At 39.5% G+C, this 13,935-nt stretch overlaps 1 protein-coding gene across 2 annotated transcripts; it reads right to left on the minus strand.

Annotated features, from left to right (window-relative positions):
• Positions 1-1,862: 1,862 nt before the first annotated feature.
• LOC139454241 (protein LSM14 homolog B-like) lies at positions 1,863-13,285 on the minus strand. Of its 2 annotated transcripts, XM_071235847.1 has the most exons (10): positions 13,049-13,285; positions 11,165-11,331; positions 10,616-10,772; positions 7,102-7,194; positions 5,622-5,930; positions 4,583-4,813; positions 3,637-3,796; positions 3,261-3,442; positions 3,041-3,135; positions 1,863-2,899 (listed from the first exon to the last, which is right to left on the minus strand). In XM_071235847.1, exons 1-10 carry the CDS (start codon positions 13,167-13,169, stop codon positions 2,879-2,881), a joined length of 1,536 nt encoding a protein of 511 aa, XP_071091948.1. In that variant the 5' UTR covers positions 13,170-13,285; the 3' UTR covers positions 1,863-2,878. The 2 variants fall into 2 exon arrangements, with proteins under 2 accessions (XP_071091948.1, XP_071091949.1); XM_071235848.1 differs by lacking the exon at positions 7,102-7,194.
• Positions 13,286-13,935: the final 650 nt, after the last annotated feature.

The raw sequence follows: 13,935 nt of genomic DNA on the forward strand, positions 1-13,935 counted from the left end.
ATTAAGAGGTCGGTGCAACAAATCGATACCAGAATTCCCTAAAAGTCTGACCTGAGGATCAGATACAACAACCATTTCAGAATGTGGAGACTATTATTATGACTATCCAGTTATCTCAACATAAATCCAGTTTGCAATATTCCATTAACTGTCTGAACCCCAATAAACAATCACATGAGATTAAGGAGTATGTCATTGAGTTGACACAATCATTTGATGAATGACAGGACACTATTTATTATAGTTATGTGGGGTACAAAAAGTATTCCCTTTTTACAGCAAATGAATTGCCTTCATTGTCACAATACTTCTCAATTGTTGTCTATGCAAATTTGCTGTCGTCAGGTACAACACATTAGCACATACTATTATGTGCTCAGGAACTCACCACTGAAACTGTTAGCCAAGACATGACAATCGTATTGTCACGGACCACCATTACCCCGTTTTTCACAATGGTATGCGCCAGTGGGTGGATGTCAGGTGACAACTCAGGTTTCAGGTGACAACTCAACTTATCCTGTGTTACCAGTAGGTCGAGCATACAAACGCATTGAACCAAGGTAGTGATCCTACCTCGGTATATGTATTGCAACAGCGTGATTCATTCAGGTAAGCCACAGGCATGCATTCAGCAACTGCATCAGGCAAAGTAATTTTACTAATTTAAACTCTAAGTATTTGATTGTGATACCTCAATCTTTATGCGTCATATGGGGAAAAAAATATGTTAATAGGTTGTATCACCATTGATCGTTCTGCTAAAGAGGGACATTTCAATCCAAAATTGTCTTTAGATATTACTTCCATGTTTTTATAAATAACTGTCCTTAAATCTGATTTTGAACATCAGGGCATCTAAGCTTCACACTGATGAACAGGAAAGACTGCAAAGTGAATATCTGTACAAAGTTTCATTAACACTAACAGTGGTGAGCTACAGAACAGATTATATGACTCGAAAGCAACATTTGTGTGAAATGACAATTCATGAATTAGCATGGAACGAGTGAGTTGGGTTTAACTCCGCTTTTAACATTATTCCAGTTATATCACGGCATGTCAGCTTAATGTGGGAGGAAAGACCAAAGTGATGCAGGTCTCAGATGTTGACCACTTTGGTGAAACCCACATGTAAGGGTATGGCGCTGACATAGCTAGAAACATAATTGGTGCGAACCAGGATTCTAACCTACAATCATAGGGTTATGGCGTGCCTAAGGGACGCAACTCTGCACAGTGAATTGCGGCGCCTTAGAACTGGGCCACCCATGCCCCCCACCATGGAAGTACTGCATGAAAACATCAGTACTGGTAACATACATGCAAGTTATGATGTACCTTCAAGTCGATTACCGGTAACTGATGTTAATACATTCATAGCATGATCATTATCTAGGTGGTCAACTGCAAAATAGCCATGGAAATTAGATTTAGGCCAAGAAACTTCATACAGCCACTCAAAATCCATCCTAATGTTCATTGGGCCAAACGTTGTCTATATCCTGACGATTGTATGTAACATGGCTAAATGAGTGCAGCATCACAAATATGAACATAACCTTCACCTTGTTTTCTCTTGAGAATGAGCAAGAGTCCCCCCAACAGTGGAAACACCACCTGATGAAAAAACATCTTGTCTGCCAAAGCACTTGCCATATCAACTGGACCAATCCACATTCTAGTATTTGAAGGGATGAGGATTATTTCATTATTGCAGGCAACCATTCCAGATCCACCAACTGCTCTATTCTCAATGGTGACTAGACATTCTCGTCCCACTTTGTGCTGGTATCATGAAACCAAAGAAAACTTCTAACCTTGGTTGATATATTACTGATCATAAACAACAAGACATCATAAACCAGTGAATGACAAATGTTTTATTTTATTTGTCTCGTAACTGCCCAATCATTGGACATCGATTTACAATTCTGGTACTGATCTCTTGACCAAAATGATATATTACTAAAGCAGCACCTCAAATGTGTAAAAGAGCAAAACAGATGTCTAACTTTGATTGATAACTAAAGCACTTTTAATCAAAAAGAAAATATGTCAACTTGAGTTTTGACGCCAATAAATTAGCTGTCAAATAATCCTTTTTTTGTGAACAATATTCAAAGGTTACTGTCATGGTAGAATCAATACATTAGAAATATGCACATTTTCTACCTCAAGGGTTTAAGAAATTCATTTGTTCTAATCTCTTAAAGTTTGCAGCTAACACGGGAAATAATGAGATTAAATGCTAACCGAAAGTGCAAAACCATGCAGCCATAATGTATTTAGTGAATGCTGCCCCTCTTGCAAACAGCAGTAGCACCATCATTTGGTGGCTACACTGACAGAAGATTGTCACTCTTACTAAAATGGCTTATTCAGGTGACAAGTTCTGGCATTTACAGTCAAAAACAAATTTGTGCTGGCTCGGACCAGGCTGGTCAAATGGCTTGGTTCGAGATCGGTCACTCACAAACAGGTCCCCTTGTCTCTCATCCAATCACAAAAACATCTCAACACAATGACACTGTAGTCTGCGTCAGCCACATAGCACAGAAGAGTCTTATCAATCATCTCGTTTTTACAGCAATGTACTCAATTTTGAGGGAATTGTCCATGGCTCCAGACTTTCCAACCAGGATATGTTTGTAGAAAATAATGTGGATGAAGACTTGATGAAAATGACTGGTCGGTGACTGACTGTCTCTCTTGTTGACAAGGAAGGAACGGTAGGTTTGATGAACAAGTCAATCCCTGGAGTAGCAATAATGCATTTTCCCAATGTTTTTATGTTTCCTCAGGGAGCAATACACCTGCACCAAGCTAGAGCCATGTTGGTTTCGTTATCGCATGCGTCATTTGGGATTTCACAAAACTAAGACTGCACACCCACTCGCTGAAAACAGAAAATGGTTGTTTTCTCATGAGGAACTTTCAACAAGATTTTTTACAGTAAATAAAACACACAATGTTAAATATTTGTATCAACAGCAGCTTCTGTTTAATCTTTTTTTCCAAAAGTTTGTAACCAACATACCCTGTTTGTCTGGCCTCTGCGATCCATGGATGCATTGTAGTCATACTCAACCCACCCTTGATTTCTTCGACCACCCCTGGCATATCCTCTTCCACCTACAAAATAATCATAGTTTTAACAGAACAGACACCAAAATTGTCTTACTCCACACCTAATGCCATATGAAATATTAAGACTGAATACATCCAAATAGCAAACATTTCATAATCTTAAGTCTCACCTCCATAACCGCCACCTCCTCCGTATCCTCCATAACCGCCCCCTCGGCCTCTGCCACGAGGACCCCCACGGAAACCACCCCTGAACCCGCCACGGCCACGCCAGTTTCGTCGGAAGTTTTCAGAAACTCCAAACGTCTCAGCATTGAGTTTTCTCTCCTCTCTCCAACTCATTCTGGCATTACTGCAGATGATAAGAACCAAAGCTTGCAGAAAATTATTGAAATAACATAAGTCTGCAATTTTAGCCCAAGGTTCAAAGCCAGGCACAGACTAATTTACTACGACATTTTAGACGGAACTGAATTCATTACTTAAACCGTCATTATTTTTCAAACAGATTCAGAAAGCAATTTAAGACATAGACGTAACACATACCCTTTTGCTCTCTCTGTTGCTTCACAACTGATGTTATCAAAGAAGGATTTTGTCTTATCATAAAAGACAGCCTCATCTTCTTCAATCACTTCACCAGGCTCTTCAGCACCTTCTTCCTTCTTTTCTTCTTTGTTGTCACCATTCACTACCTTCTCATCAGCTGGAACAAAGAAACACAGGTAGGAGTGTCAATGAGGATATGTTTCTACAAGCTAATGAGGCTTACATTATTTGTTACTTCAGACTGTGATAAAATATTAGCCTTCATATAAGCTTTTGCAGTAAGTAAGCTTAACACATATCAGTAATATATTGGCCAAAAATATTGTTTATTCAACATCAGGTACAAAGTAATTACAGTATAACAGTATGCAGGGGTTGATTTAACTGCTGGCCCATTGGCCTGTGGGCAGTTAATATTACAAAGGACTTGCTGAAACGTAAAGTACATGACTGGCTAGTCAAAATTTCACCCCTTCTGTGTATGTTAATTTTATTTATTTTTATTGCTCGTGAATCATTTAATTTCGATGAGAAAATATTTAATAGGGTGAATGAGGTCAAATGGTTAACTCAAAGAAAGATATGTCAATCATCTCAGTAGAATAACAACCGACCACCATATTGTAATACTGTGTAACATCTTTATTTGCCTATAAATAACCACAAAAATGAGGCAAATGGAAGCAAAGGTTTAATCTCAGAGTGCAGGAAAAGGCATTCTAGGGATGAGGAGTTCTAAATTTTCAGAGCCCCACTAGGTGGCTCTGTGACCTCAGGTTCGGCCCCTTTGTGGCCTCCACCATTTAGTTGTTGGCCGGTAAGTTCGGAGAAAGGCCAGTAACTTTTAAAAGGAGCAATCCCTGCTGGCTACATACAAATCTGTTACCTGAGTAGACACCCTTTTTAAATGTATCACTGATGTGGAATTTACATATTGTCTTACATATTGTCAACTTTTTCTTCAGTTCTTCCTCAATCTTGTCCTTGTCAAACTGTGCATTGGCACTCTCAAAATCGTATTCCGCATCAAACTTGAGTGGTGTTTTAGGCTGGCCAGGTCTTCCTCTGTTTCCACCAGTGCCCCTCGGTGCTCCCCTTGGTCCACCTCTTGGCCCACCGCCTGCACCCCGGTATGGCGGACCATTCGCTTGTCCTCTTGGTGGACCACTGCCACCTAAATAGGAGGGATTCAAGGTCAGTAGGAGTTTCACTCACAAATCATGCAAGAAAGTGTTTGTGCCTAAAGATGAGAATTACTTTTCAGAATTTGAATATTTTTCTAAAGCATTTACATTGTTTTCCATAACAATATATTCATACAAATATAATATGACAGCTTGACCAAAGTTTAATTAAACGAGGCAAAAAATGAGCAGGGTTCTCTGATACCCCCAACTTCGACTCCCAACACATATCTATTGTTTGTTTCATTCTGTTTAATGCTGCACTCAACAATATTCAAGCTATATGACGGTGGTCTGTAAACAATCAAGTCTGGACCAGACATTCCACTGATTGAGCATCAATCCACGCAACCAAGTCAGCGAGCCTGACCACCAAATCCTGTCTATATATCTTATTGAAATCACACTTTGCACTGCACCTCTCCTATTTGTATAGAAACTGTACCCACAATTGGAAAAGAATCTGTGAAGTAGTTTTCAAGTTATAGGTTGCACAAATGTTGATCTACGTTACTACGTTACGGAGTAATGAAGGGTAAGTAAAAAAATTAAAATTAAATTTTGACAGAATTATGACAAGTTTTAACATGTATCTAAAGAATTTTATTGTAAATAAATAACCCCAAATAACATTTTCTTTGGATATGCTTATTGAACATTGTATTTTGTGCAGTAGACAAGTTTCATGTCTCGGAGCTCACTTTGTTGCATTCCCAGAATAAATGTATAACATTTACCCTCTACGTATACCATTTTAATAAGAGAGCTTGTAAAAAACATTGTTATTTTTGTACTCACCTCTGTTGCCTCGTCCCCTGGAGTAAGTAGCTGAAACAGGTTTATTTTGATAGTTGCCATCGGCCTCTCGATCTCGATCTCTTCCACCACCACCACCTCCGCCCCTACCTCGCCTATTATCATAGCGATGTTCATAGCGGTGGTCATTCCGATGCTCGTTTTGTTCACGTGATTTGTGCTGATTCTGTTGAGGAGCTGATGCTGGCACTTTATCAATACTTGATACACTTCCAGTTGTGGACGACACTTGTGTTCCTTGGTCCGATGTTGGGGACTTGCGGTTTGGAGGAGGAGTTGGTCCACGAGAACCTAGAACACCAAATCAATGTAGATGTATAATAACAGTTGGATTTTAGCATCTCGTCCCAAGCCTGAGTTAAGTAAAAGTTTGTTCAGTCGTGATAGCTCAGCTAGTAATAAGTAATAATCCATATACTAACACTAAAATCTACTAAAATGGTGTCAAGAAACAAGCTCGGGATAGTTGACACAAACATTAATGTATAAACTGCAATAAACCTATTGTCACATATAGGACAGACTTAATACTAGAATATGATGTTTGCAATGAGGACATTTTTCAATTCACAAATGTGTAAGAACTTAAATATGAAATATGTATCAAAGCTTTACATTTAGTACATCTTTGCAATTCTGACATTTAACATGGTGATAAAGAGTATGGTGAATTTGTACAAAAATTAAAAATTCAAATTTCATGTACTTATATTCCCAGAACTCATGCACTTGTTACATATAATCAAGACATGTTCGACCACAACCATTATTGACAACCAGCAAATATAAACAGGGGGTATATTTTAGGTCAAACCTTTGTAAACACGGATCAGTGCATATTGGCATTATCATATACAGGTGAGGCATGCAATGATCTTCATCAATAACTTAGTAAACTGGAAACAGTTGAATCATTATTGGAACTGTGCTTGTTGCAGTGAAATTTTTTAGTGATCATTATTAAATTTGCATAACAGTAGTAATAAAGTATGTTACGTGCAGATAGCTATTAAACATTAAATACGGATTTCAGCTTGCAGACATAGCCTTAATACAATCCAGCAGAGACAATTCAATTAATTAAATAGAATAGAAATTATATACAAAGTTATATAAGTTAAATTTTGATGAAACTGTTATAGAAAATTGCAGTACAAAACATTTTCCTTTACTTAGGTAAATAGAAAAAATTCAATTTAACATATGAATATATCATTTTCCTTTACTCAAGTAATAAAAGAGCTGTAAATATTTTTTTTAAATATGAATGTGTACTCCATAAATATCATTCATTTGTATTCATAAGATTTATATGAAAAACCACAACATATTTTAAGATGATGAAAACTGCATCTGGTTAATTGCGGTGATATATAGGAACTGTATATTGCAAGCATGACAAGGTACTGATATCGAGCACGATTGGGTGGGCAGCTCAAACAGGAACTGTTGGTGGAGTTACCAGATTTCCTGACTGGCTGCCAAGGGCTTACTTGAACCCCCTGATCCATAGTTGGGGACACTCGGTTAAGAGTAGGAGTGGGCCCACGGGAACCTGACAAAACCACAACGTCTCCATAACTTCACACACATTTCTTGAAAGTTTCATAAAAAAGAAACAACTATGTCACATGTGAATTAACAAATTCCGTGTTGAAGGGTGTAAAGGAACATAACAAATCCCTCAGGGGTGTCTGTCAACTCAATATCATGTAACTTCTATCAATGTGTTATGGCACCATATTCTTTTGAACATATTTCACATGTAATTCATATGGCTCCAATAGTATGAAGAAATTTTTACAAACCTGTAGAGGTTATGAATTCTCTGATGAAATCCTCCTTGGGGCACCTATTGCATTTTCCTTGCTCAAGAAAATCTACATGACATAGTTGTAACCATTCTCCTTAATAAAAAATCCATAACCTCTACAGGTTTGTAAAATTCTCTTTCAGATTAAATCCTCCTTAGGGCACCTATGGCATCAAGATAGACTCCTAAAGATAATATAGGAAGTGGCATCCGTCAGCAACAGGCGTAAATAAATACATCATATTTGATTATTCAACAGAATAAGATATAGAGTTCAATAAATGGAACCAACCTTATCGTGAGGCACCACCGTCGAGAGGCGGGGGCTAGAGACAGGACGTGGTCGACCATATATTATGATAAAGCCTGTTTTTGTGGCTTGTCATAAGTTGAGAACTTGAACCCGCCCCCCCCAACTTTTTTGAACAAGTGATATAGGGGCGTAGATCATGAGAGACTATAACCTGCGCTGAGCTAGGCCAGGGGGTCCCCGAAGATCGAAGCAGTGCGTGTGCAAATACGAGTATTATCGAGTAGTAAGGACTGTTATTTATCGACCGCAGAAGATAGAGCAGTATAACCGGAGGATGGTTTAAATCTCGAAGGCTCAATCGGCTAGAGATGTAGAACTTTGCCCAGTTCGAAGAACTGCTCTAACCGAATGAGCCTTCAACCTGGTAGGGGGGTTCCTGCCTTGAAGCGTGTATGCAGTACAAATGGTTGACACTATCCACCTTGAGATAGATTGTTTGCTTGCAGGTGAGCCAGCCTTCCTACCGCTGTAACAGCAAAATAGTTGGTTATCCTTACGGATACCCTTTAGCTCTGCTGATATAGGCCTTGAGGGTCCTGCGGATATCCAAGACATGAGAATGGTTGGATCCTGTCCACACCTGCTAAAAAGCGCTGCACTAATGGGTGTGCACCCAGAAGTGTCCCGTCGACAGGGACGTGAAAAGCTGCGATAGCTGTAGAGTACCCCCGGACTGTCGATGCGGCCAGGCCGTCATCTTGTCGCGACTGGAGGAACTCAAGCACAGCTACGAGATCTGCAGAAAAGGGATCTGCAATCCCTCTATCGACACACCAGTGCACATAGCAGGCCCATCTATCCTCGTACTGAACGTTTGTCAAATCCCTCAGCGAAGCTAGTATTGTGTCTGCAACTCAAGCAGGAATACCGCTCTTCTGGAGGCGATTCCTGACAGTGGCCAAGCCACCCACAGAATCCTAGGATCCGGGTGGAGTACCCCATTCTGGGATAGGAGGTCCATTCGTAAAGGTAATAGAACAGGAGGCTGAGCCAGAAACCTGAGTATTACTGGAAACCAACTCTGCGCCGACCAAAGGGGTGCCAGGAGCACAAATAGACGCGCAGGCTGAGTGGCTAGCTGAGACAGGACCTTGGAAATCAGAGGTACTGGGGGGAATGACTGTCAGTCCAATCTAGCTGGAAGGCGTCCGGTGCCACCGACTTGGGTCGGGAGCAGAATGTTGGTGTCTGGTGATTCCCCCCAGAAGCAAACAGATCCACCTGGAATGACCCGTATAACAGGGAGATAATCCCGAATATCCCCGGGTTGAGCCTCCACTCATGAGGAGCAAGGATCCGGCGAGACAGAGCGTCCACACGGACATTGTCCACCCCCGGGAGATAAACAGGTAGCACCCTGAAATCGGGAGAGTCGCACCATAGTAGGAACTGCCACGTCTCTTGGAGATTCTGAGTAGGGCTCAGAAATGATTTGAGATTGACTATCGACCCTAGAGTGATCAGAATGTCTTTGTCTTCTTGTGTAGCTACCTGACTCAGGGATTGCGATAGAGCTCTTAGTAACCAGTCGTCGAGGTACTGATGGCAGAACCGACCTTTCGACATGGCCACTTGGGCAGGAATCAACATCAGCTTGGTGAACACCCTCGGGGCCGTGGAGATCCCGAATGGTAGAACCCTGAACTGACAACACCTCCCGTCGAAAGAAAACCTCAGGTATTTCTTGAACTCGGGGAGTATGGGTATTGACGTTAGCCATTCTCCTGTCTCGACAGCTGAGATCACTGAAGGACGGTACCTCTATAAGTTTGTTCAGCCTTCTCAGATTGAGAATAGGCCTGAACCCTGAGGCTGTATGATATAACAAAACCCAAAGCCGTTTCTAATGGCCTTGGCGTTACATGTATCAGACCGTGGAACTACAATATGGATGCAATTACGGCCATTAGAATTCAAATGTACCGTACACGTGGCGTATAACAACAACTCTATAACTTTACAATGCGAGGTATTACGCCTTTGCAATGAAAGAAAAGTACCATACATACAGTTTGGTCAGCCATGGTTCTTGTCGAACTATAGATACTCTTATTTATATTGTGTTGAAAAAACAGATGACACGAGGAAAGTGATTTGGGTGAGAGTTGCTCCCCCTGGCGTGACACGTCGTGGAGGGTGAGGCCCCGTAAGGGTGGTCGTATATCATACAAAAACGAAGTTTTTTTGTGTGGTAACATTTATTATTTTTTAATAAGGGAAATGGTTAGAACTATGTCATGTAGATTTTCTTGAGCAAGGAAAATGCAATAGGTGCCCCAAGGAGGATATAATCTGAAAGAGAATTTTGGATCCCAGACAACGACTTTTGAATGAACACTGCCGGTTGGCTTCATATTGTTAAAAAGTACAGTCTGCCTGTGGGACATACATGTAGCTTCCTATCTCTTGGTGTAATGGTAACATCTAAATGCTTTCATGCAGGAATTAGGTACTGATGGGAGAGGGACAGCAATCAGTTTTCAGCCCTAAAAATGTACATACCTATTTCAATTCATTCTTAAAGACTATCATCTATGTAGTGCAGTACATGATTAGAAAAGGAAAGAGGAGTGCATGCTGACTAGGCTACATTCTAAATCTACATCTGAAGATATGGATCTTTCGACAATAAGAAAACACCAGGTCATCACAGGATGTTCAAAGGCTTCATCAAGAACTTTTGCTGATCAAACAGAAATGAGGTTGATTAATAATAGTCACTATCATCCCCAACTAATCTTGAATGTCACAATGATGAAGGTTGGCAAGATCATTGAAAAAGATTTTAAATCAAGCCTTGAGCATGTTGATGAAATGACCGAATGAATGTCACAAAAATAATTAAATTACCTGGGCCCCCTGGCTGGGACAGTCCTCCAAAGCCCTGACTAGCTGCACTACTTTGTTGACCATATTGCCCATACAGTTGGGGACCACCAAAGGGTTGATAGGTTGGCGCACCAAAACACGTCTGTGCATGTGAACCGCCCCCTGCAGGCTGTGAAGACTGAAATGTATGTTATTAAACACATAAGTTTGACAAGAGTATTAATCAATGAATATAATGAAAACTGAATGGTTAAAAAAGAAATCCCATATAGTAATGAAACACCACCTCCAATGTAGTAACAGTTAAGAATGACCATAAACAAAAAAGTCGAGCAAGTAAATATTACTCTTAAAGACAGGACAAAACATAACATAGAAGCCGTAGTAGCAATAACGACAGGATTAACTAAAAGAAAATTTACGCGAAATGTGTCTTCATACAAACCCATGAATCAATCTTGAATTCCATGAATGTTAATTTGGATGATTTGCTAAGTAAAGATTTTCTGGAGATTCAAACAAAGGATATAAATTCTGTCAAACAATTTTATGTCCATGATATCTACAAACCTTTACAATAGCTGGATCCTGTGGTAACCCTTGTGAAAGTGGTTTAGGTGGTTCACAAACATGAAGATCCTTGATATCACTTCCTCGAAAAATAATGTACTCAAAAATTTCATCCCGCGGAGGAACCGGTCTATCAGTTGGTCTATCTTCCGTTCCAAAAGACCTCACTGAAACAGACAAGCCAAGCCATCAATCAATCGATATCACGAGTTGTCCTCCAGAGTGCATGGTAATCTACTTATCAAGTCATTATTTAATCTATTGTTTAAACATTATAAACTCATTACCCTGTACTCACTCTCCTATAACAACTGGCATGTCCACCAGCTCCCTCTTAATGATGCATATCAATCTTGTCACAATTCGCTTAATTTTGAATGATATACTTCATTTGTAGGCATATATGCCACATACTCCCACTCGTCATTCACTTGATGAGTGAGAGAGTTGGGTTCAACGCCGCTTTCAACAGTATTCCAGTTATATCGCAGCGTGTCAGCTTAATGTGGGAGGAATGCCCGAAGTGAGGCAAGTCTCAGACTTTTACCACATCTGTGAAAGCCACGAGCACGGGTATGGTGCTGACAAACCTAGAAACATAATTGGGGCGAACCAGAATTCAAGCCCACAATCATAGGTTTCTGGTGTGCCCAAGGGACGCATCTCTGCACAGCAAATAGCAGCGCCTCAGGCGACTGGGACACCCGTCCCCCCGGAAGGGACAAGAAGTAGCCCTGAAACATTTTGTATGTATCATAACAAAGTTGTTGTCCATAATACTCCATGTCATCAGGATTTTACACAAAGAAATATGCATCCAGTACTAATAAATAGATGCAGAAACAAAATATAGTGTGTCCCTTGGGACGCACAGTAATATTAATCGTACCAAATTCTTGGGTCAAGTAGTTCATATAACAAAGTCATCAACTGCCACTAGGTTCTTAGCCTGGACTTGCAGATTGGATAAGACTTCTGCTCATATCCCACCTCAAAAATATATATTATTTAAAGGATTGAATGGCACTATTGACATATATAACTTTTGGAGGGGGAGCAGAAGTCTTTCTGCAGATTGTACAGCTTAGGAACTCAGGGCAAATTCAGCGAGTCCTTAGTCTCTTCAGTACAATTTAGTCATTACATATGGACTGTCATACATTAGTCATATGAGTTCTGCTAGTACAAGACTTGACTCCTGCTTCTTGTTTTAAATAGGCCAGCATTATTTGTGTATCCTTGCTCATTGACTTTCTGCAAATAATTGAATAACGTACATAATCAAAATACATCATTGCCAAATCAAAAGTAATCAATGGATTCTGGCCTTTCAGATGCGAAGTCAAAAGACTAGACTATATATTTACATCACAATAAAATATGTCTGAAGCAATACAATTTACAGTGACTAGTATGAAAACAAGATCAGGCCACATGATACTAATGCGTAGCGTTAAAGTGCATTCATCTGATTCAATACCTGTTAGAACCAGAACCTTCAAACCATACAACTTTGTCTTTTGCAACCTGCAGGAGATAATTTGACATTTCGACATTGTTTCTATAATTTGAATCGTAAGAAACAAATATGGCATGTATTTTGTACAATGATATTCAGCTAATGCCATTACTCCTTTGAACACATACAAGTGCATCCATAATACATCTAAATACTGATAAATATGATAACAATGTATGATGTAAACAAAAGTCAAAACTGACATCTCCCGAAGTATGCTAACTAGACCATAGGCTTTCGGAAAATAAAAGTGACAATGTATTTAACGTACGTACCATTTCCATTAGAAACATACTGAGAATGTTATACACATAACATACCAAAATAACATCACGGAATAGTGTTTATTTCACTTCGGTTCTCACCTTTGGCAAGTGCAACCGTAGACTCGTTGGGATCAATAGTATACAAAATACCCTCATAGCGTATTTCTGCTTTCGAAATTAGGCTTATTCTACTGCCTAAGTATGGTATTCCCCCACTCATGGTGAATACCTCTACAAAGGCTTGGCGATTAGGAGGATGGCTACTGATTCGAACACCACTGTGATTGTTTAGTGGTTCTTCTGAAAAAGATGGCGTTAATATTTTGAATCCACCAGAGGGCGCCAGGAGTGTACTACTTCCGCTGTAAACCGGAAATATGTTTTTGCAGTACTTCTCTTTTCGCTCACATGGGTTGCGTATTTGTTTGATGAAAATCAGTGGTTAAAAGGATAATCCAACATTTTTAAACTAACCTTTTTTTTTATGATTCTCTTCCTGAATATTTTATAGAGTGATAATCAAGTCCATAGAAAAATATTAATAAGTAGATCTACGTAAAATACAAATGAAAATGTAAATAAATTTGCTGTTTACTTATAAATAATGATCGATTTATCTTCGTGTATACAACCTGTTTCTGACAGGTCTTTATATTGCTAGTTGTGAGTGAATATCCATGCTATTCAAATTATCAATAATAGAAATTCCTTGTGTAATCTCTACATTTTAAGAATAATACCAAAAATGTAAACAAATTTCAAGTACTGTTTGGAAAACAAATATGTCGTAGTTTACGCTATTTTCACCAAAGATAGAGACACACTTTCTATATATAGGTACTGGATATGGTGAGCAATGATCCTCGAAGAAAGTATATTCAAGATCGTAAACTCCTTAATCCATTCTAAAGACCTAGGGTACAAAAACACATTATATAATCCAGCTGTGTTTTATAGGGATCACGATCAGTGTATTGTAGCAGCCA

Source organism: Haliotis cracherodii, unplaced genomic scaffold (assembly GCF_022045235.1).
Source record: "Haliotis cracherodii isolate W230 unplaced genomic scaffold, xgHalCrac1.p SCAF_10, whole genome shotgun sequence".
NCBI classification, from domain to species: domain Eukaryota; kingdom Metazoa; phylum Mollusca; class Gastropoda; order Lepetellida; family Haliotidae; genus Haliotis; species Haliotis cracherodii.

Bases quoted from the DNA above. Each gene is read 5' to 3' on its own strand.
- LOC139454241 (XM_071235847.1), bottom strand. From the start codon at position 13,169: ATGAGTGGGGGAATACCATACTTAGGCAGTAGAATAAGCCTAATTTCG. The intron at 5,931-7,101 runs GTAACTCCACCA...TTGGTGTTCTAG, and splicing joins GCAGCCAGTCAGGAAATCTG to GTTCTCGTGGACCAACTCCT. The intron at 4,814-5,621 runs GTGAGTACAAAA...CCTCCTATTTAG, and splicing joins CAGGGGACGAGGCAACAGAG to GTGGCAGTGGTCCACCAAGA.